This window comes from Vitis riparia, chromosome 17, assembly GCF_004353265.1.
Source record: "Vitis riparia cultivar Riparia Gloire de Montpellier isolate 1030 chromosome 17, EGFV_Vit.rip_1.0, whole genome shotgun sequence".
NCBI classification, from domain to species: domain Eukaryota; kingdom Viridiplantae; phylum Streptophyta; class Magnoliopsida; order Vitales; family Vitaceae; genus Vitis; species Vitis riparia.
Genome location: NC_048447.1, coordinates 6416707 through 6435726, shown reverse-complemented (window position 1 = coordinate 6435726; position 19020 = coordinate 6416707). Strand labels below are relative to the sequence as shown.

Here is a 19020-nt window from a genome sequence, read left to right as displayed (position 1 = left end):
GTTATGAAAAGATAGAGATTGATTAAAAAACCTATAAAAGTGTCCCAATTCCTCTTTACTAAATAAAAATGTTTCAATCATGATTATTAGTCTTTAAGTGCCTCAACCATTTTTTCATTGAACCTATCATTACTTTACCATTTTAATATTATTTCTCGAAAAAATAAATTTTAATAAATTAAATGGGATTGGGATGACCCAACTCGTCCGTGCCCCGTTGTCATCCTATTTCCTTTTAATCAATCTTATTTTATTACTATTATTAATATGATAGATAAAAAATAATGATATACTTCATGGATGCCATCATAGTTAAAAATCTTTCCTTTTAATCAGTTAGTAAAAACTAAAAAGGAATATCTTTTTCATAAAAAAGAACCGTACTTTCCTTTGCTTTGCCTTTCCATTTTGCCAGTTCCTAGTCTCCGAGGACGAAAGCTGTTTTGTTTTCCAAACAGGCCCTAAGAGACTGGAGGGAGCTTAACCCCAACAAGGGTTCGGGAGAGAGAGAGCTGAAATGGGAAGGGCTACAGAAATTGCATCTATTCTTCTCTTGATTTCGCTTTCTCTACAAGGAGCACTCCCAATTTCATCTCTCTCACACACTACCCAGGTGCTTTTGAGCAAATTAATCTATTTTTTATTTTGATTTGATCCATGTGCGGTCATTATTTGTTTGGTTGATGAGAAAATAGTGGAAAACTCAAGGAAATTTGGGAACCTTATATGCTCTATGTGGTTTGGGTTTTGGAGGGTATGAACTAATCAGCCCAATTACGGATGCATGGTTGTTTGGATGAGTTGAAATGTAAATTTCCTTAATCTTATCTGCAGTCATGCAAATGGTTTGCATTTTTCTTTTATGCCTGTTGTGCTATCTGGAGGAAAACTGTTCTATCAACTCCAATTCCTTGCAACTAAATGCAGCCCAAAGAAGAATAATTGGTGAAATTGGCTGGGATTTCTCATATTACACCCAAGCCTGCAGTATAAGAAATGATTCAATCATTGACAAAAAAAAATATTATATCGCCATTGAATGTGGGGTTTCTTTTTTTGGTATCTTTGGTTCTTTGGGAAATTGTTTGTGACATGTTAATGGTGTTAATGTATTAAATGAATGCTTGCTTTTTAATTGGTCTACTAATTATTTTTTTCAAGAATTAAAAAGGTTAATTTTGCGCCTCTAAGAGCTTGATTTTTGCTAATCATGATAAACTTTATTAAAGCAACTTAATTATCAACAGTTCCCAAAAGTATGCAAGGGGGTTGATGAAGTAGAATCAGGGGTTGTGCTTTCTCCCTCTACTCGGTTAAGGTTATATTTTATTTGAAAGTGGTTTTCAAACTCAAAAGAGGAAGTTTTTCATTCTCCTCACCATATTTGCTTCACCTTACCATTTTTAATATCTGCCCTGTTATTTGTGTTGTTAACTTTGTTTAGCATTGCAGTATGTAATATGCAAGCGGTATTGCCCTTGCACTTCTTTGTAGTCATCTTGGTCCTTTGTTTAATTCTTTTAGTCCTTGGTTCAACATATTTTTCTTAGTCTAGATGGTTCTTTCTTCAGCCTAAGTCTTTTGTGTGCTATTAGCTTCTTTCATTCGACATTTTCTTATTACATGATACTATATGTTGCTTCCTATGCTTTCTAATATGAAAATTTTCAATTTATTCATGTTCCAGGACTTTGAAGAATCTGCAGCTGCGAGGTATGCTTGCTTGCATTGTTGTTAGATTAGACATAATGTTTTATTTGTTATTCATCACTCTCCTGAATATTCACAATGAACGTTGGCATGGGATTTCATGATGAATACGTGAAACATAACAAGTTATTATCTGTTCATATATGCCCCAAATGTTCTAGCCTATTCTACATCTACATGGGATTTCAATATGAATATAAACAGATACATGAATAGTTCATCATTTACATTACCATGAGATTGGATTCACAATTGCTAGTCATTGGTTGCTTCAGATGTTATATTTTTCCAAAGGTTAGCCATCTAATGCCCATGTTGTTTCAACATGAAGAAATCTCAAACAACAAAAAGATCATGCCCATGAAGTACATTGTTCAAGAGAAAGAAGTAGGACAGCTTGGAAGATTATTGAGGAGGTAGTGGCAAAGTGCATCTTGTATATCTCTGAGACAATAATGTGTGACATTGATTCTTATGATGTTTATTTATATTCTACAGTATTTGATGCCGTTTGTGGAGCGAGAGCAGTATCAGATATCAAGTTCATGTAAACTTCATCCTGACAATCACTTATTCAGAGATCAGGAGCAGCATAAGATTCATGTGGATATAAATGAATGGCGCTGTGGATACTGCAAGAAAAGCTTCCGTGCAGAGAAATTTCTTGATCAACATTTTGACAACAGACACCATGATCTTCTGAATGTTGTATGTGGTCCCTGGTTCCTTGTCCATTTTGTTCATACCATTAGTTGTCAAGTTCAATCTGAATGCTCAAATTTATCAAATTGTCTATTTCATTTTATGTTTACATTTGTGCTTCCTGTAATTTGTTTGGGGCTGTTTGGAAAGTTCCTGAAGTTGTCTAGAAAGAGTAAAGCCTGCCTTAGGGGCTAAGGTTATCAAACAGCAGAAATCAACATGGAGTTGGTTCCAGTTTGGCTGCATAACATGTGAATTTTTAATGCAAAGGTACTTGTCATACAACTCCAAAGTTCAAAACAAACTTAAAAAATAAAAAGTTCATCCTCAGCTGAGTCGCTGATAGGAATTTTATGTTTTCCTACCATCTCCATAAGTCATGTCATTGTGTAGATTCAGGTCATATACCTTTTATTTTAATTTAAGATTTTATTTCTTGTTATTTTTAAAATTTTTATGATATTATATATGTTAATTACAGTTGGAAAGGAGCATTACAAGTCTAGAATAAATTGTCACTACCAATTTTTACGATATTTTGTTACATAAAAGAGCATCTCTCTTAGAAAAAGGAAGTCCTCACGATAAGCTTTTTCCTTCATGAAGAATATGTGGTTATAGTTTCTGATTCTGAGTAAGAGAAACACAGCATTGGAGGGCAATATCTACTCTATCAAAGCATTGTCTTTGGTTTTTCCAAAGTAGTCATGTTGAAAGTGTTACTGCTGGTGAATTTATGTCATGTTTCTGACCATGCTTTAACACTATACTGTGAACTGTTTGAAGGTTCCTTTTAGGATCTAAGTTCTTATTATGATGTTGGCATCTATGCTTTTTCTCTATCAGAGCATGTTTTATGGCAGTGCCACATGACAATATTTCATGAATTCAGAGTCATAGCAAGTGCTTGGCGGATTTATGTGGGGCGTTGCATTGTGACCTTGTAATGAATTCCAAGGCGCCCAAAGCCAAGTGCAATCCTGCAGCTGCAGTGAGGAACCGTCACCTTTGTGAGGTTGTATTTGACTCATATTTACTTGCTTTATTCCAATCTGGTTTTCTTCCTTGTTATAGCCAGCCTTTTTTATGCAGTCTCTTGCTGATAGCTGTTTTCCTGTTAATCATGGTCTCTCAGCAAGCCGTCTTCATGGTACCCTTGTGTTCTTAAAAGATATTCTTTGCTGTTACTGTTCTTCTGTATTGACATTCTGTTATAATACTGTTTTGCTTTAGCTTTTCAAGAGAGATACTGTGCTGCTGTAATTAATTTACAATCTGATAATTGTACTGGCAGACATTTTCTTGCGCCAATTCTGTGATGCTCATACTTGCTCAGGAGGAGGAAAACCTTTTTCCAGAGGGGGCATGGTAAGGCTTTGCTGTAATTTGGATGTCTTTGGTAGAGCTCAAAATTACCTTAGAAGAATAGACTGTGATGCTTTTTGGGAATATGGCCTCCACATTTCCATCTTAAGATGCTTTACTCATGCAAGGTGTTACAATATGCCTCACAAGAAGCTTCTAGAACAAATGTAAACAGCCTTCGACAAAACTTAAGGATCAAATGAGTAATGCATTGATGGTCATTTGGCTGCCAGGGTGAAGAATTTACTTTTAATTTTGGGATGCCAAAAACTCCAAGCTATATGTCTGTCTGGAATGCACTCCATTAAGAATACGCAGAATTCCCTTTTTTCTTTTCTTACCAATTTCAACCTTGGGGTTGTTTTGATTGATGTTTGTTCTTGGAATGTTTCATCTGTACAGAAGCAGCCAAGTATTTTCTACCTGGCTATTTCAATCTTGACTCTGATGATGCTTCCTGTGTTCTACATTATTGTATATCTGTACCAAAGGTACCAACTGTACCATTTCTAGCTTTTCCATGTGTGTATTTCTCCATGCTTTTGATTCAAATTTATCATGTTTTGCACAAATCCATGTTGCAGAGAAATGAGAAAGGGAACCCAAGAGCTGAAGCGCATCTCACGACATGGGTTGAAAACAAAGCCGTCTTAGTTGGTAAATCTTCTTTTAATTGAAGAAACTTCTTGAATTGATCCCTGAGATTGATATAAGAGAAACTTTCTTTCTTATAAGGGTCCATGGAGGATGTTTTGACCACTATCATTTGTGTAATGGGTTTTAGCTAATCATTGTTTAAGATATTTTTTTCTGAAATATTTTCCTATTCAAAGGATGCGTCCTAGTATCTAATGCTTTTGAAAACCATCTTATGACATTATCAAATAATCAATCAACATTTGCTAGGTTTTCTTCACAAATTGAATTAATGTTCTCTGTCTCCATCATTTTTTGGTTGTAGGTCAGGCTATAGGAATTGTCAATCAACAGATGGGGGATGCTCATGGAACATTCAATCACAAGGTGAAATATTGGATGTCATTGGAAGGCTCAACATATTTACATGCCTCAAACAGGCCAAACAGGCATGAATTTTTACTGTGTAACCTCTTCACAGAGATTTGTTGGTTGTACAGATGTATAAAAACGAGTTCTGGTGAATCAATGCTTGTCGATTCTCTATGTTGTTTTGAGTAGCGCTGAAACGAGTTAAATGGATAAGTATGCATTTAAAATTGCAGTTTGAATCTCTTTAAGGCTCCTGAAAAATTGATGCAAGATGTTGTTAGATATTACTGGGCTGTAAACAAAATGTGATTGTACTGGGGATATTCCTAAAAGCATAGGATTACTTATCCTCTTGGAAAACCCATTTCCTTATTACAATGCTGAGATTCATGAATAGAAAACAGCTTTATTAGGGACAACTGTAAACAAAGGTTGATATCAGGGAAAACTCATCAGAAATGGTTTTAGAAAGTCAAGATTACCATTACATTAGCAACAAGGTTGATACTTTGATTTGGGAGGAGGCTGCTAAAAAGAAAACAGGATGATTGCCTATGTAGAAATACCTACACTATAGGACGTTGGCAACAATGTCGTACTTATAAATTGCCTTCCAAGGTTTTATTTCCACTAGGACAGGAGCCTCATACTTGACAGAAGCTTTGAACAATACAAGCTGTTCTATACAGCTCCATGCTACTTAGTTTTGGCTACATGCCTGTATCACCAGCCATAAGCAGCTAATGCACGAGTAAAACCTTAGGTGAAATCTAGGCAGTTGCTCTGTCAAAGTGTTGTCACCTGCTGGTCCAGTATGACAGCAGAAGTTATGTATATACATCCATCCAAATGAAATGAAAGTTTATCAAAAAATCTCATCTGACTCTTGACCTTAGCTTGGAAGCACAATCTCCAGATTCGTCATCTGCTTTGCTTTTGAGGCCAGTTCATCCTCTTCATTCTCCGCCATAAGTGCTCTGAAAACAGAACAGTTGGCCTATTGCCTCACTGAAATTTCTTGTTTATTAAGCACAGAATAACCAACTAGCGAAATAAGCTTACCTAGTTAGTCCTCAAATTTCATTCTTCATTTCAGTCCACTCACCTCAACGGGCCATATTGATCTCAGCTATCCGTCTACTGCTTAAGGCAGGTTGATCCAACAACTGGTTAACATCCTTGAGTAAAGTATGGTTGTAATAGGAGCATCCTTTGTCATCGTATGACGATCAAATGCTTCAAGAAAGATTCGCAGTTTTTTAAGGAGCTATGGCCTGAAATGCTAGTGATATCAATTCATTTGATAGGAGGAAACCATCAGGATCACTAAGCCGAACAAATGCCAGCCGTTCTTCAATCCCATCATCTTTGGATAGCAAGGAGCTGAATTCATTTGCAGTTACAGGTCTCCTCTGCTCATCCAAACAAACCACATGCCCACTTTTCACATAGGGTCTATAGGCCTTGCAAAGAGAGGCAACAAAAGAGCTACCAAATGAATTTCTGAAGGACTTCAAATCCAAGCCTCTGGCAGTTCTAAGAGACAGCATCACAACATCCATTGCCACATCCTTGGCATCAACAGAATTACCCCCACAACCCACCACCTCGGTTTCCAAGCTCTGCACATAACCCATATACTCTTTCATCTTTCTCGGCCTTGAAAACCTCACTCCACCAACATAACTGGCAGACCCAAGGCCAAAACCATAGAAAGGTTTGTTCTCCCAATAGGTAAGATTGTGCTTGCACTCAAACCCACCCTTGCAGTAACTGCTGATTTCATAATGATTATAGCCCGCATTAGAAAGGGTGGTGGAAGCCATTCTATAGAAGTCTGCTGATTGGGTTTCAGAAGGCAGAGGGAACTCCCCTGGTGTGTACCTGAAAACAAACCAATTTCAGTTTCAAATCCATTGTAAAGTTAAAACACCACTACTTTCACCAAAGACACTGCTCATTGACTTACAGTATTCCAAATTTGGTGCCTTGTTCAACTTGCAAATCATAAACCGACACATGGGTAGGCTGCGCTTCAATGACAAGCTGCAAACTCTCCTCCCACATTTCTGGTGTTTGGTGAGGGAGAGAAGAGATGAGATCCACACTCCAGTTCTCAACCCCACATGACTTGACTGTCTCAATTGCCTCATAAATCTCCTTCACACCATGTGCTCTCCCACATCCCCTCAACATCTCTTCCTGAAATGCCTGAACTCCCAAAGACACCCTATTCACACCCAACTCCATCAATCCCTTCAGTTTCTCTGCATCAAAAGTCCCAGGGTCCATTTCCATGGACATTTCAGCATCCAAGCACAACCCAAACTTCAACCTCAACGCTTCAACTATATCAGAAACCAGCCTCGGCGGCACAAGGGATGGCGTGCCGCCTCCAAAAAACACTGTTTCAAGAGGTGGGGTGGGATAGCATTCTGGTTTTGTCGCTTCAATTTCTCGACAAATGAGTTGGGTGTAGTTCAAGATTCTGGGATCGTCCTCAGGTGGTGGGGTAAAAGAAGACCCGAGAGCGACAATTGGGAAATCACAGTAGTGGCAGCGCTTTCTGCAGAAAGGGAGGTGAATATAAGCTGAAACAGGAGGGAGATTATGTGGTGGGGTTGTGGTGGAGGGGTTGTGTGAATCATTTTTTCGAACAGTTGGTGGGGATTGTGAGAAGGCTTTGGTGAAGATTTTAGAGGGTTTTGAGGTTGTGGGTTTGGGGGTGATAATCGAGAGAATGGGAGTGAAGGTTGATTTGAGCATGACGTGGCTACGACAATGGAGGTGGTGGAGATGGAAGAGGCAAACCAAAATACTACAGGGATGAAAGCTCGTCGGAAAAGCACAGGCAGTGTAAAACGACAACGTTTTTCCCAACTAAATCTTTGATGGAAGAACGCAGTTTGAATTTACCTTTTTTGGACAAATATCTCGAAGTATAATTCATAAATAACCTTTATATCATAAAGAATAAAAAAACATGGCCATTATTTTAAGAAGGCAATAATAAAAAGAATTATCTTTCGCAAAAAGATTTAATATATATAAGTTTTAACAAATTACGTTTACCCCCATAAAAACACTAAAAAAATTCTATTTGGATTGCTTAAAATTAAAAATAAAAAAATAAAAAAAAGGAAAAAAAAAACCTAAAATTTCTCATTTTACTTATGGTGGAAGGGAATTCCACTAAACTTCCAAGTTTTTTTCATTTTAAAAAATATAAGTGTGTTTAGTCATATGATTTAAAAATTGTTCTTTATTTTTAAAAATAAAAATTTATTTTTAAAATTTTCAAATATTGTTTGGCTGTAGTTCTTTATAAATAATTTAAAAAATATATATTTAAAAAACAAGTAGAAATTATTTTCATCATTTTAATAAAAGAAAAACATAAACTCTTTTGACTATATATTATTGAAATTTGTTTTTAAAAATGTTTTTAAATTAAAAAAATAAAAAATAATTTTAAAAACAAATTTTAGAAAACATGGTATAATGGTCCCTAACATACTAATAAATTTTATATAAAAATATAAAATAAGTAAAAATTTTCATTCAAAACATATTAATTTATCTTATTTATTTAAAAGATTATTCAAATTTCTTTAGATACGTTCATTTTCTTAATTTAGTTTAAAAAATCATTACCTTTTTAATGTGCATATATATATATATATATATATAGGAAAAGTGAATTTTAACTCACTAATATGAAAATATATGAAAAAAGAAATCTTAAAATTTTAAAATTAGTATTATCTTCATTATTTAAAAATAATTTAAAATATATGCATTTTTTATTTAATCATATAATTATTCTCTAAATGTTTTTTTTGCTTGCCATATTATCAACATAGAAAAAGTGAAAACCTAAGACAAGAACAAAAAACAACTTGCACAAATTGTTGGAGTGACAATAAATTATTAAGGTTATAAACAAAGGGAATGCAACAGAGCATGCTAAGAAGTAATTTTTTATTTTATTTTTTTTGGATATTCTTAGCTACCAATAATTACATCAAGAATTTTACATTAAAATTTTTTTTAAACAATAATATATTACTTTTCATCTGTATCTCTATCTCTTGAATTAAAGGTGAAGTCAAAATAAATAAATAAAATGTTCAAAGTACTTCAAATTAACCTCAACTTGTCTCAATGAAAAAATCCCGAAGAGATTGTAAAAAAATTCATAAATTTTATTATCAGTAAAACTCAAATTCATCTACATTCCACCTCGGTTTTACTACTTCTAATATTTATAGTTTTCACTTTTACTATCCGATATTTGTTTATAGAGAAAAAACAAAGTCTCGACTTTTTGAGAAAAAAATGTCTAATAATTTATACAAAAACTAATACTATTTTTTGGTTTTATAAATAAAATAAAAAAAGAAAAGAAAAGAAAATATACGCAACTAGGTACAGATTGAATTTAAATTTAATTTTTCATTTCCGTTACTCTGTAGCAATGTTCAATTGGGAACAACGATCTCGGCATTATTCTTACACCGATTTCAGAAATCAAAACTCGTTTTCGGCTATATTAAAATCAAAAAGTACAACTGCGAAGGGGATTTCTGAACGGACAGGCTCATAATATACAAATAAGTGATGAATACGAAGTTCTCCATAACATAAATTACAAAATTGAGTCAAAGACCACCGTGGTTATCTTTGGTCATACAAGATATTTCACCATGTACGGCCCTTCAAGCTCATACCCCAGTTTCCTGTAGTAATGACGCGTTCCAACACCAGAAATAACTGCTATTTTTGTTGATCTGTGCTCTCTCCCAGCAATCCCTTCTGCCGCCTCCATCAGAAGTGTACCATAACCCTATCAAACATTGAAATGGAAAACAATCATCCAATAGGTGGCTAAAGAAATCAAGGAAGCATTTTTTTTTTCCGCTGTTTTAACATTGATTGTTGAAAATGCGAGGGCTATTACTGCATTTACCTGGTGTTGAAGCTTGTCAGCATCCCGTCCATGGACTGGGACTGCAGTCCCATAAACATGGAGTTCACGAACAATTGAACATCTGCCAATCAGCTCTGGGCAAGTAGTGTTTCGCCCACATTTGCGCAAGCGCAACAACCCAACAAGAATATCCTGAGCCCAAACAGAAAATGAGCATGTTATTCGACCAGGCCAAGCTCTTCCAGAAACAAGATGATAGGAATAAGGAGCATCCATGTCACAAATCCAACACGAGAACATTTATCTGTAAACTAGTGACACGAAGAGGAATGTCTAGCCATGAACATATGGGATCCTCAACTAATCAGTGAACTGCTACATGGGATCCTTAACCAATCAATGAACTGCTACAATACGAAGATCTGCTAAGACATTCTTGTTAATGGTTGCAAGCCAACAACAGTTATGTGTAATAGGCATGTCAACGGCTTTAGGATCTGGGAGTTATTCAGTGCAGAAAATGGTTCAAAATTAGACAGTTACACACAAGCAGACAAGTTGGGGAGGATTATATAATGAATCTTAAGAGTAAGGTACCATTGTGTGTCAGTAGACACGGAAATTACTGTTTGTTTTATCCTGAGGTCATTGTGTTGGACACTGCACCCATGTCAATGCCCTTACCAAGAACTTTGGAAGACAATGTGGGAATTCCAGTGATAATCTGAGAATCACTCACAATATTCCTCCAATCCTCTTATCAAAAAAAAGGGAAATGGATAATTTTTCCAATCACCCACTCAGTAGCCACCGTATGGAACAACGCAACGTTGAAAAAGTGTTGTTGTTCTGCCACTGCTTATGAAAATGGCAGTGATTTTCTCAAAATATTCAAGACACACCTAGTTAGGAAACATAAATGTCTTAGCCCAAAGACCTATTGTAATAAAATCAGATGTAGTTTTTTATTCTACCTTTGTAAATAATAGCTTACAATAAGATTTTGTTAAGTGCCTTCCCAAGCATAGACTTGATATGATTTCATCACTTGTGTTCTTATGGTAATGCAACTTTGATTTGGGTAGTTAGACAAACAATCAGGTTACTAAAATAAGGTTCATCAAATGAATGGGGATATATCTCACATACTTATACTTCCTCTTATAATTGAAATTTAGCTCAAAATTTCTATTCAAGGCTTAGATACTATCTAACAGTCTGTTTTCTTCTTTTGCTTTTTGGAGCAAAGATGCAAGGAGGGACTACATAAACAAACACTTCGAAGCATTTCTTTTATTGGAAGCAAAAGTTTGTTGCTTCTGAATGCAGTTTTGCCCACCTCCTTTTTTGGATGTGTTCCCCTTCCACCCCTCTATACTTCAAAAAGGGAAATGGTCTATTTCTCATGGCAAGGCAACAAGAAAATTGGTGGCACACACATATATACATATACAGACACAAAGAAAAGAGGTTTTCAAATACCTGGCGTGTATCCTCATATGAAAGAAAAGTTTCCCAACCTTCATTTGCTGTATAATCACGGCGAACAAGCTCAACCTCCTCTGGCTTAATTTTGTGGTGGATGTCCTAGATTCATCACAGGCAAGTTAACAAGGATTTTAAATTGTTGTAAACTTTTATAAATAACATGTCAAGTGAACATAGTTGTGTGCAACACCTGGATTCCAGCTTCACGTGTCCGAACATCACGGCATTTCAAGCCCAAGTCATCCATCCTAGCTAAAGCTAGCTCCCGTAGATTTCCTTTCTCAACCCCAGAAGTAACCAGAGGCATAGGAATATCCCTCTGAACTCTATAAACACGAGTCCAAGGGGGTACCATGGCTAGAATTCTTGCTACAATGTCTACAAGTTGCTCAGGTGGGTAATTCCTATACCTGCAAACAGGACATGGATGAAATTATTGATTTCTCATTGAGCCATGCAGTTGTTGCCAGCTTATTGAACAGGAATGACATTTTACCTGCCCGTTTTCCAAAGCTCATAAAGCCCAGTTCCACGAATTACAAGTGTTGGATATATTTTGAGCCCATCAGCTCTAAACATAGGGCTTTCAAAAAACTCCCGGAAACTTTCCAAGTCCCTCTCTACCCCAACATTTGGAAGGTCGGGCATCATATGAGCAACAACCTACAGCAAAAGCATGAAATTAGCAACAAGTAGAAAACTTCAAAATTGCAAGATTAGTCTGATGCATGTTGTAAGGATCCAATCATTGCAAAGAAATTAAATTTTCAGGAGAAAAGATGTTAAATAGAAAGTCTGCTTCAGGAGTTGACAAGATTTCTGCTAGTTTGAGACGAATATGCATCTAAAAAAAATTTCCCTGATCACATTGTTTGAGAAATAACTAAGATTATAAAAAACCAAACAACCTTAAAACTTATCCTAAGTATTTTGTAACATTTTTATCACCTCACTTGTATAATGAATGATGATCGAAAATAAACAAATAAATAAACGAGTAATAGGATTCTTATAATATTTTTTTATAATTTATTTTATTTTACATTTATATTTTACTTTTTTTAAATATAAATCTTTATTTTTAATCAATTGTTGGTGGCAGCGAAGGAAGCTCTAACTAAATTTTAATATGAAAAGATCAGGAAATTAAGAGTTTTAATGATGATGGTTAGATAGTTGGGTTGGATTATTGTTGTTGTTAGGTAATAGGATCCTTATCCATTTTTATTTTTGGAAAAGAGTGTTTTCATATATTGATTTAGAAAAAAAAAAAAAAAAAACTTATTTAGAGTGTATGGTAAATTATTTTAATGACTTAATAACTTAATTTAAGTCATTAAGTAGATTAATCATGTTTGGTAAAATAACATAATATTAAAACTTTAAGTTATTTTTAACTTTAAGTATTAAATCAAAATAGTAACTTATTTCTTAATCTCAGATTATTTTTACTTCATTTGTTCACACCGGTGAGAGTATATTTTAAAATTATGATTCCTATCCATAACTCATTTTTTATAATAAATATTTTATGATTATTTTATGTATCTAGAATACTTTTAATATGAATATTTATAAATAAATTTATTACTCAAAATTAGTGAAAATAAATATGAGTTAAAATCAAAGAGATAAATATTAGTTAAAATGAATGAGGGTAAATGTTTCAATTTGATAAAAGGAGTAAACTAGAGAATGATGAACCCAACATCTTCCATAATTGAAGTTGTTGTCTCCAATGAACTTCTCGACATCAAGCTTTATAGTCACCATATTCTATCTTGCTTTGATACTAGTTTTTAATGAATGGAGTAATGATAGCCCATAAAGTAGCAATAAGAATATTAATAAAGATTGAGAATTGATCGAAACAACACAATACACAAAAAAATTACATGGCATAAGAAACCTCCTACATTCATGAACATCATGGCTAGATTACTAGTTATTAATAAACCAGTATTGTACAAAGTTTTTCTTCTTTCATAATATTCCGTATTTTTTACATAGAGATTAATTGTAAACACCAATATTTTTTATCATACTTGGAATCCTTGAACCGAAAACTTACCTAAACTTCTATCAGAATTTTTATTTTTACTTTTAATATACATGTGAAGTTATGAAATATTAACACTAAAACTCACTTCAAGTAACTTCTATACTAGAACTAACTCCCACTAACTTCTACACCAACATTGCAACCTTATTGTATGATACTATAGCCATATCATTTCTAATGGAGAATATGGAGAGTTGGTTCTAGTTTACAATTAATCTCTATGTAAAAAATACGGAATATTATGAAAGAAGAAAAATACATGTAATAATTATTACAAAAACATTTGCCTCAAATATAATGCAACGTATATGATAAATTAAAAGGCATTTATCTCTCTATATGGCTCTTTGATTGTCATAACTTTCCTCATTTATTATTTACATATATCACAACTAAAACTTCCATTTTGATGATTAAATGTAACATATAACATTTAAGGTATTAATTCACCTTCTTCTCAACACCCCTCCTCCTCCTCACACATATATATACCTACCTCCATAGATCTATTCTAAAATCACTAGAAGAATCAATTAAGGAAGGGAATATTGAGTTGAAATATTTGCAACATGGCAAGGCTAACATATGTGATTCCAACAATGGTGGCTTTCTTTCTTTGCAGTGCCATGGCCATAGATCCAAGCAAGATCAATGATAAGAATGTTCCATGGTATGGCCAAGTCATACCTCCTGAGCCCTTTCAAGGTTTCTATGGCAAGATAGTTCAATGCATGTGGAATCTAGACCCAGGTTGTGGGAAACAAATCTACGCACATATATTCAATCCATCCAACAATGTGGATGATTATTGTTGTCACAACATCGCAAAAGTAGGTGTAACATGCAATAGATACCTTGGTTGGGCCCTCAGTTTGTTTGAAAAATTCAAACGTTATGCGGGGTTGATTGATAGGAGGAGTAAAATAACATTTATTGAATGTATTAAGCGAAAACTATAAGTAGGTAATTTATGGGTGAATATGTACTTGTTTCGATTCTACTCTTGTAATAAGACATGTTTTTATGAAAGTTAAAACAAATCTTTCAGTTGTCAACAACATATATAATCATCGTTTCTTCTCAAATCTTGCTACTATAAAATTAATTTAGATTGTTCAAAAATAGAAAAACATGATTTGTTATGACCCAAAGTCCAAGTGACTTGAAATTCAACTCATTACCCCAAGTCAAAGGTTTGACTCTAAGGGTTATACTATATATAGGTTGGCCACCTATGTTTTCCCTTAAATACTCACCTAAGCTAGGCAACTAAGGTGAAGTCAAACATCAATATCACCCAAGGCCTTTATCGCTTAGGCCAAGCATCAAAGGTGAATTTAAACCTCAACCCAACCAACCACATCTCACCCCCTTATACTTGAGCTAGGCCTAAGGGGTAAAGTCAAGCCTCATCCTACATCAAGCCTTTGCCACTTGACCTAAGCCTCAACGTTTTGCTAGAGCCTTGTCCATACCTCAAACCTTTACCACTTCACTTTCTATTTTTTAAAAATAAAAAATAGAAAGTGTATCTAAACACCACCCATGTTAAAAATGTCATTTATTTATTTATTTTTATTTTTATTTTTGGGCAGTGATGGGGAAGGTGCTGGATTGGTATATTCATGTTGCTGAGGAAGCAATTGAATCAAAAGAAGCCAAACGAGGTTTAAATTGAGATTCCTCCCAAAGTTTAAGCAATATACATTTAATTTGGGGCAGGGGTTGTGTGGGGTGAGGAAACTACTTGCATAACCCAAATGGAGTGAAAGGAGGTTTACATTGAGATTTCCAAAAAAAAGGGGGGGAGGGGTAAGTTTGCATAAGCACAGAGGAAGTGGGTGGTGAGAAAACTAGTTGCAAAAACCAAATGGTGCTGAAAGAAGTTCAAATCAAGAGTTCCAACAAAAGGCAAGTGTATTTTCATAATGGATTAGCATCTAACCTTGAAACCAGCATCCTTGGCCAAGCAAAAACAATCAGCCACAGCAGCTACTGTATGTCCTCTATTAGTGTCACGGGCAACATCCTCGTAGGTGCTTTGAACTCCAATCTCCAGCCGTGTACAACCATAAGAAAGCATTTGCCGCAAATGAGGTCCAAGACAGTAATCTGGCCTCCTGATAGATTAAAAAAGGACAAGAATATAGGTTTGTAACTCTTGAGTCGCCTTCTTGGTGTCTCTTTCTTTAATAGAAACTCTTTTTACCGATCAAAAAAAAAAAAAAAAAAAAAGGACAAGAATATATTAAATAATATGTGTCAGTGGAAGGAGATACCACTAACTTGCAAAATGACATGGTCTTCAATTACAATGATACATGGACATTAAACCATCAAGACCAGTAAGCACTTCCACTAGACATTCATAAGGCAAAATACAGAAAAAGGAATGACCATGTTTTTTCAACTATCTAAACTATGGAGAATAAGCGATGGTGGCAATGGCTTCTCAACTGTATGCAACAAATTCAACACTTCCAAGTAGACAGTTAGTAGTTACTAGACCTCTGACCCTTACAACCCCATCAAATGGGGAGAAGAAAAATTAAGTATTGTTTTAAATGCATGCTTAGATCGAACATTGTTAGTGATGCTTGTCACACCCAGTTTGTTAAAAGAAGAAGAAAACGAAACAACAGTTACATGATTACCATTATCTTACAGGACAATTTCTAAGCACATCACTTACAAAATTATAGGAAATTTGAATCTAACTAAGACCAATGTTCAGCATAGGGATGAAGATGATGTGAATTCCCATTTCAAAGAGGGCAAATAGTAACTCACGTTTCAATGGTCATTCCAATACACTTTATTGCACTATGCTCTGAGTAGGCAACAGCCTCTTCAACATTGGCAGAAGTGTGTCCTGACAAAGCATCATGTAGATTCCTTGTAAAGTAATCACGGTACTCGGCTGGCAGTGACATGAAGGTACCACCCATTAAAATGAACTCTACCTGAAAACATGCAGCCATTGAAACAAGGTGCAAACAAGTATGCTTACCAATAAATCAAGATATTGCACAACTGTAAATAAATAATTAGATTATAACCAGACAACAAACTAAACCTTGTCTACACTATGACCCAGCCGCTTCAGCTGATCGATCCTGTTTCTAGCCTGGACATATGGGTTATATCTGCAACCAAAAGAGAAAAGAAAATAGAAACAGAGAGCATATCACAAAAAAGTTAAAAGAAAAGTTACAAGAATTTTCTTGCAGAAAAATAAGCAACGATGGTTATATGGATTCATGTTAGAATAAATTGAACCTATAACCTCATTTGCAAAATTTCTAAATTAACCAAGTAAGATGGCAATATGGTGAGATGGCCAGTTGAAAAAAATTGCTTCAGAGTTCCTCCTCCAAATTATTGATTAGTATCTTGATTCAAAGTGGTAATAAGGTTCATCAGAGTTAAGTATATAAATACTTATTATTCCTTTAAACTGGTTGGAACGGACCTCTTGCTCTATCAAAGCCAACAACTTACAATTCACAGCACATTCTCAGCACAAAATTCGAATCACTAGAAATCAGACAATAATAAACCCCTATCCCCCACACCCCGAAGGAAAAATAAATAAATAAAATCGATCATTCATGATTCAATTACCCGAAATCTCATTAGACCTCCAGTTTTCATCTGAGTACCAAGAAACACACTTGTTTGGTTTCAGGGAAACAGAGGGCTCTTATGTTTTCTGTAAACGAATATTGCAATTTGACTGATCCAGAAGAACTTTATAAGAAATTGAGTGTAACTTCAGTACTGTAGCATTTTCATTAATGAAAAGACTTAGTTCCTTTTCCTATGATTTCCCATCATCCAAACAGAGATCAATACAACAAATAAAACTAAAACCTAAAGAAAAACCCTACCTAGCACGAATCGCGCGCATGCTGGTGGGCTCGTATCCAGTGTACGACTGTGTACTGTACTCAAAATCAGAATCAGGTCCTCCAGGGCAATAAACACAAATATTCCCCGTGGTTGCTATATGTGGACACCTGTGAGGCTTCGACATCACGGCGACCACGGCGATTCCTGAGGCGGTTCGAACCGGCTTGGCCCGGAGGCGAGGGAGGAGCGAGTCGCGTTCTGACTCGGGCAACGCCGCGATCATCTCCACGAGTTTGGGGGCGCGGGAGAGTCCGTACTTTCGGCAAGCGGCGGATTTGAGGGCGTTGAGGTCGACGTTTTCGCCCCTGTGAGAGAGCTCCACCATGTTGTTCACGATTTCGGCTATGGCTCTGACTCGAGCCTCTTCTTCACTGAGACCATGCGAGACCACGCCGCCTCGACCCGGCCGAGGCAGCTTTCGAGACTCCGCCACCACCGCCGTCGCCATGAGAGGGTGCGAGAGATGCTACAGAGGGACTTCTAATAGGCCTCTCGCAATTCGCACAAAAACAAAACGCACCGTTTTAATAACAACGCACCGTTTTGGTCTCTTCCTCGCAAGGATTAAAATATGGGTTAATCGGTTAAAGGGGTAAAAATAACCCTCATATTTGCAAATATAACCATCAGTCAAAAAGTAAAAAAGTTGACCTGGTTGAGACAAAAATGTCCTTTTTTATCTCCAATACATACAACTTCTCATCTTCTACTTCATTTACAAAACTGACTCCTCATATTTTCCAAAAAATTTATCTCATCATCTTCTTCTACTTCATTATCTTCCTTTGGTGCACAAAACGGAAAGGTCATCTCCTCTTCCACTTCATTTACAAAACAAGTCTTCATCTTTCATCATCTTCTTCTATTTCATTATCTTCCTTTGATACACAAAACGAAAATCTCATATTTCCTTCAAAAACCCTAGAAAATTTCTCATATATCCTCTCATCCTCTGTTTCATTCTGAATCCTTGGAAAAATTGTTATTCTATTTTATTCAAGTTATCTCATATTATATCTTCAAGTACGAAGGAAACAATGAGTTCATTGAAGAGTGATAGGAGAAAAAGATTTTAAAAAGTGGTGACAAAGCAAAAATGGCAATTGTGAACAGAAGAAAAAAGTGAAGCAGAAGAAAGTGAAGCAAAGGAAAACGAAACTATTGAGCAAAAATCCCAATTACCAACAGAAGAGGCAAGTGATTTTGCTAAACCGGTGAGTGTAGTCTTCACATTTGATAAATTATTGAAATTTTTAGAGATGTTATACGATATGGTTAAGTTTATTAGTTAAATGCACGAAGAAAAATTTAGGATTTATTGAATTGTATTCAAAGTATAAAATTGTTATATTTATAATTATTTTTTTTAGTTCTCCATTGTTATCAATTATGTATTTTGAGTGAATAAATTTAGGTTTGTTAGTTGATGTTTGAAAATATTTGGGAACTATTACAGTGTGTTGAAAAATAATAAATTGCATATTAATATTATTTTATTTTTTTGTATTATTATCAATCATGTGTTTAGAGTGAATTGATATATTCAATGTAATAGCATCTAATTAGGGATAAGTTTACAGATAATTTATGAAATTTTAGGGATTTTTGGAAATTTTAGGGGTATCATACAATGGTGTTTGAGTAGGTCTATGTTCCAAATGCAAGCAGATGATATTCTTGTTGACTATGTTAATGGGCTTCACCCAATTCCTTCCATGAAATGGTCTGAGGTGGACATCGTCTATGTCCCTATTAATGTCCGAAGTATGCATTGGGTATTGGGAGTAGTTCACCTTGCTTAGAGGAGAATATTTGTGTATGACTCATTGATAGGCATTAATAG

General features: G+C 35.1%; 3 protein-coding genes across 5 annotated transcripts; 1 reads left to right on the top strand and 2 right to left on the bottom strand.

Moving 5' to 3' along the window:
* Window positions 1-387: 387 nt before the first annotated feature.
* LOC117904967 lies at window positions 388-5026 on the top strand. 2 transcript variants are annotated; one of them, XM_034817802.1, is made up of 10 exons: window positions 388-613; window positions 1688-1713; window positions 2042-2126; window positions 2209-2418; window positions 3305-3427; window positions 3505-3562; window positions 3707-3780; window positions 4180-4268; window positions 4362-4434; window positions 4744-5026. In XM_034817802.1, exons 1-9 carry the CDS (start codon window positions 518-520, stop codon window positions 4429-4431), a joined length of 831 nt encoding a protein of 276 aa, XP_034673693.1. In that variant the 5' UTR covers window positions 388-517; the 3' UTR covers window positions 4432-4434; window positions 4744-5026. The 2 variants fall into 2 exon arrangements, with proteins under 2 accessions (XP_034673693.1, XP_034673692.1); XM_034817801.1 differs by having other exon boundaries at window positions 4739-5026.
* A 143-nt stretch (window positions 5027-5169) lies between these two features.
* LOC117904966 (heme chaperone HemW) lies at window positions 5170-7713 on the bottom strand. 2 transcript variants are annotated; one of them, XR_004649636.1, is made up of 3 exons: window positions 6755-7713; window positions 5848-6669; window positions 5170-5762 (listed from the first exon to the last, which is right to left on the bottom strand). XR_004649636.1 is itself a non-coding variant. In XM_034817800.1 (2 exons), the coding sequence occupies exons 1-2, from the start codon at window positions 7549-7551 to the stop codon at window positions 6045-6047; spliced, it is 1422 nt and encodes a 473-aa protein (XP_034673691.1). In that variant the 5' UTR covers window positions 7552-7713; the 3' UTR covers window positions 5170-6044. The 2 variants fall into 2 exon arrangements, 1 of the variants encoding a protein (XP_034673691.1); XM_034817800.1 differs by having other exon boundaries at window positions 5170-6669.
* A 1593-nt stretch (window positions 7714-9306) lies between these two features.
* Window positions 9307-17661, bottom strand: LOC117904923 (elongator complex protein 3). The gene is made up of 9 exons (XM_034817744.1): window positions 17156-17661; window positions 16342-16411; window positions 16056-16228; window positions 15211-15385; window positions 11700-11866; window positions 11394-11613; window positions 11198-11302; window positions 9755-9907; window positions 9307-9631 (listed from the first exon to the last, which is right to left on the bottom strand). The coding sequence occupies exons 1-9, from the start codon at window positions 17623-17625 to the stop codon at window positions 9473-9475; spliced, it is 1692 nt and encodes a 563-aa protein (XP_034673635.1). The 5' UTR covers window positions 17626-17661; the 3' UTR covers window positions 9307-9472.
* Between the last annotated feature and the right edge of the window lie 1359 nt (window positions 17662-19020).

What these genes read in the sequence shown, in the direction of transcription:
- LOC117904967 (XM_034817802.1), top strand. Translation starts at nt 518, where the DNA reads ATGGGAAGGGCTACAGAAATTGCATCTATTCTTCTCTTGATTTCGCTT. An exon ending in CTTGGAAGATTATTGAGGAG is followed by an intron (nt 2,127 to 2,208) that starts GTAGTGGCAAAG and finishes TATATTCTACAG; the next exon opens with TATTTGATGCCGTTTGTGGA. An exon ending in ATTGTATATCTGTACCAAAG is followed by an intron (nt 4,269 to 4,361) that starts GTACCAACTGTA and finishes TCCATGTTGCAG; the next exon opens with AGAAATGAGAAAGGGAACCC.
- LOC117904966 (XM_034817800.1), bottom strand. Translation starts at nt 7,551, where the DNA reads ATGCTCAAATCAACCTTCACTCCCATTCTCTCGATTATCACCCCCAAA. An exon ending in GGCACCAAATTTGGAATACT is followed by an intron (nt 6,670 to 6,754) that starts GTAAGTCAATGA and finishes GTTTGTTTTCAG; the next exon opens with GTACACACCAGGGGAGTTCC.
- LOC117904923 (XM_034817744.1), bottom strand. Translation starts at nt 17,625, where the DNA reads ATGGCGACGGCGGTGGTGGCGGAGTCTCGAAAGCTGCCTCGGCCGGGT. An exon ending in CCAAGGATGCTGGTTTCAAG is followed by an intron (nt 11,867 to 15,210) that starts GTTAGATGCTAA and finishes CTTTTGCTGTAG; the next exon opens with GTTGTTGCTCATATGATGCC. An exon ending in CTGACAAGCTTCAACACCAG is followed by an intron (nt 9,632 to 9,754) that starts GTAAATGCAGTA and finishes AATGTTTGATAG; the next exon opens with GGTTATGGTACACTTCTGAT.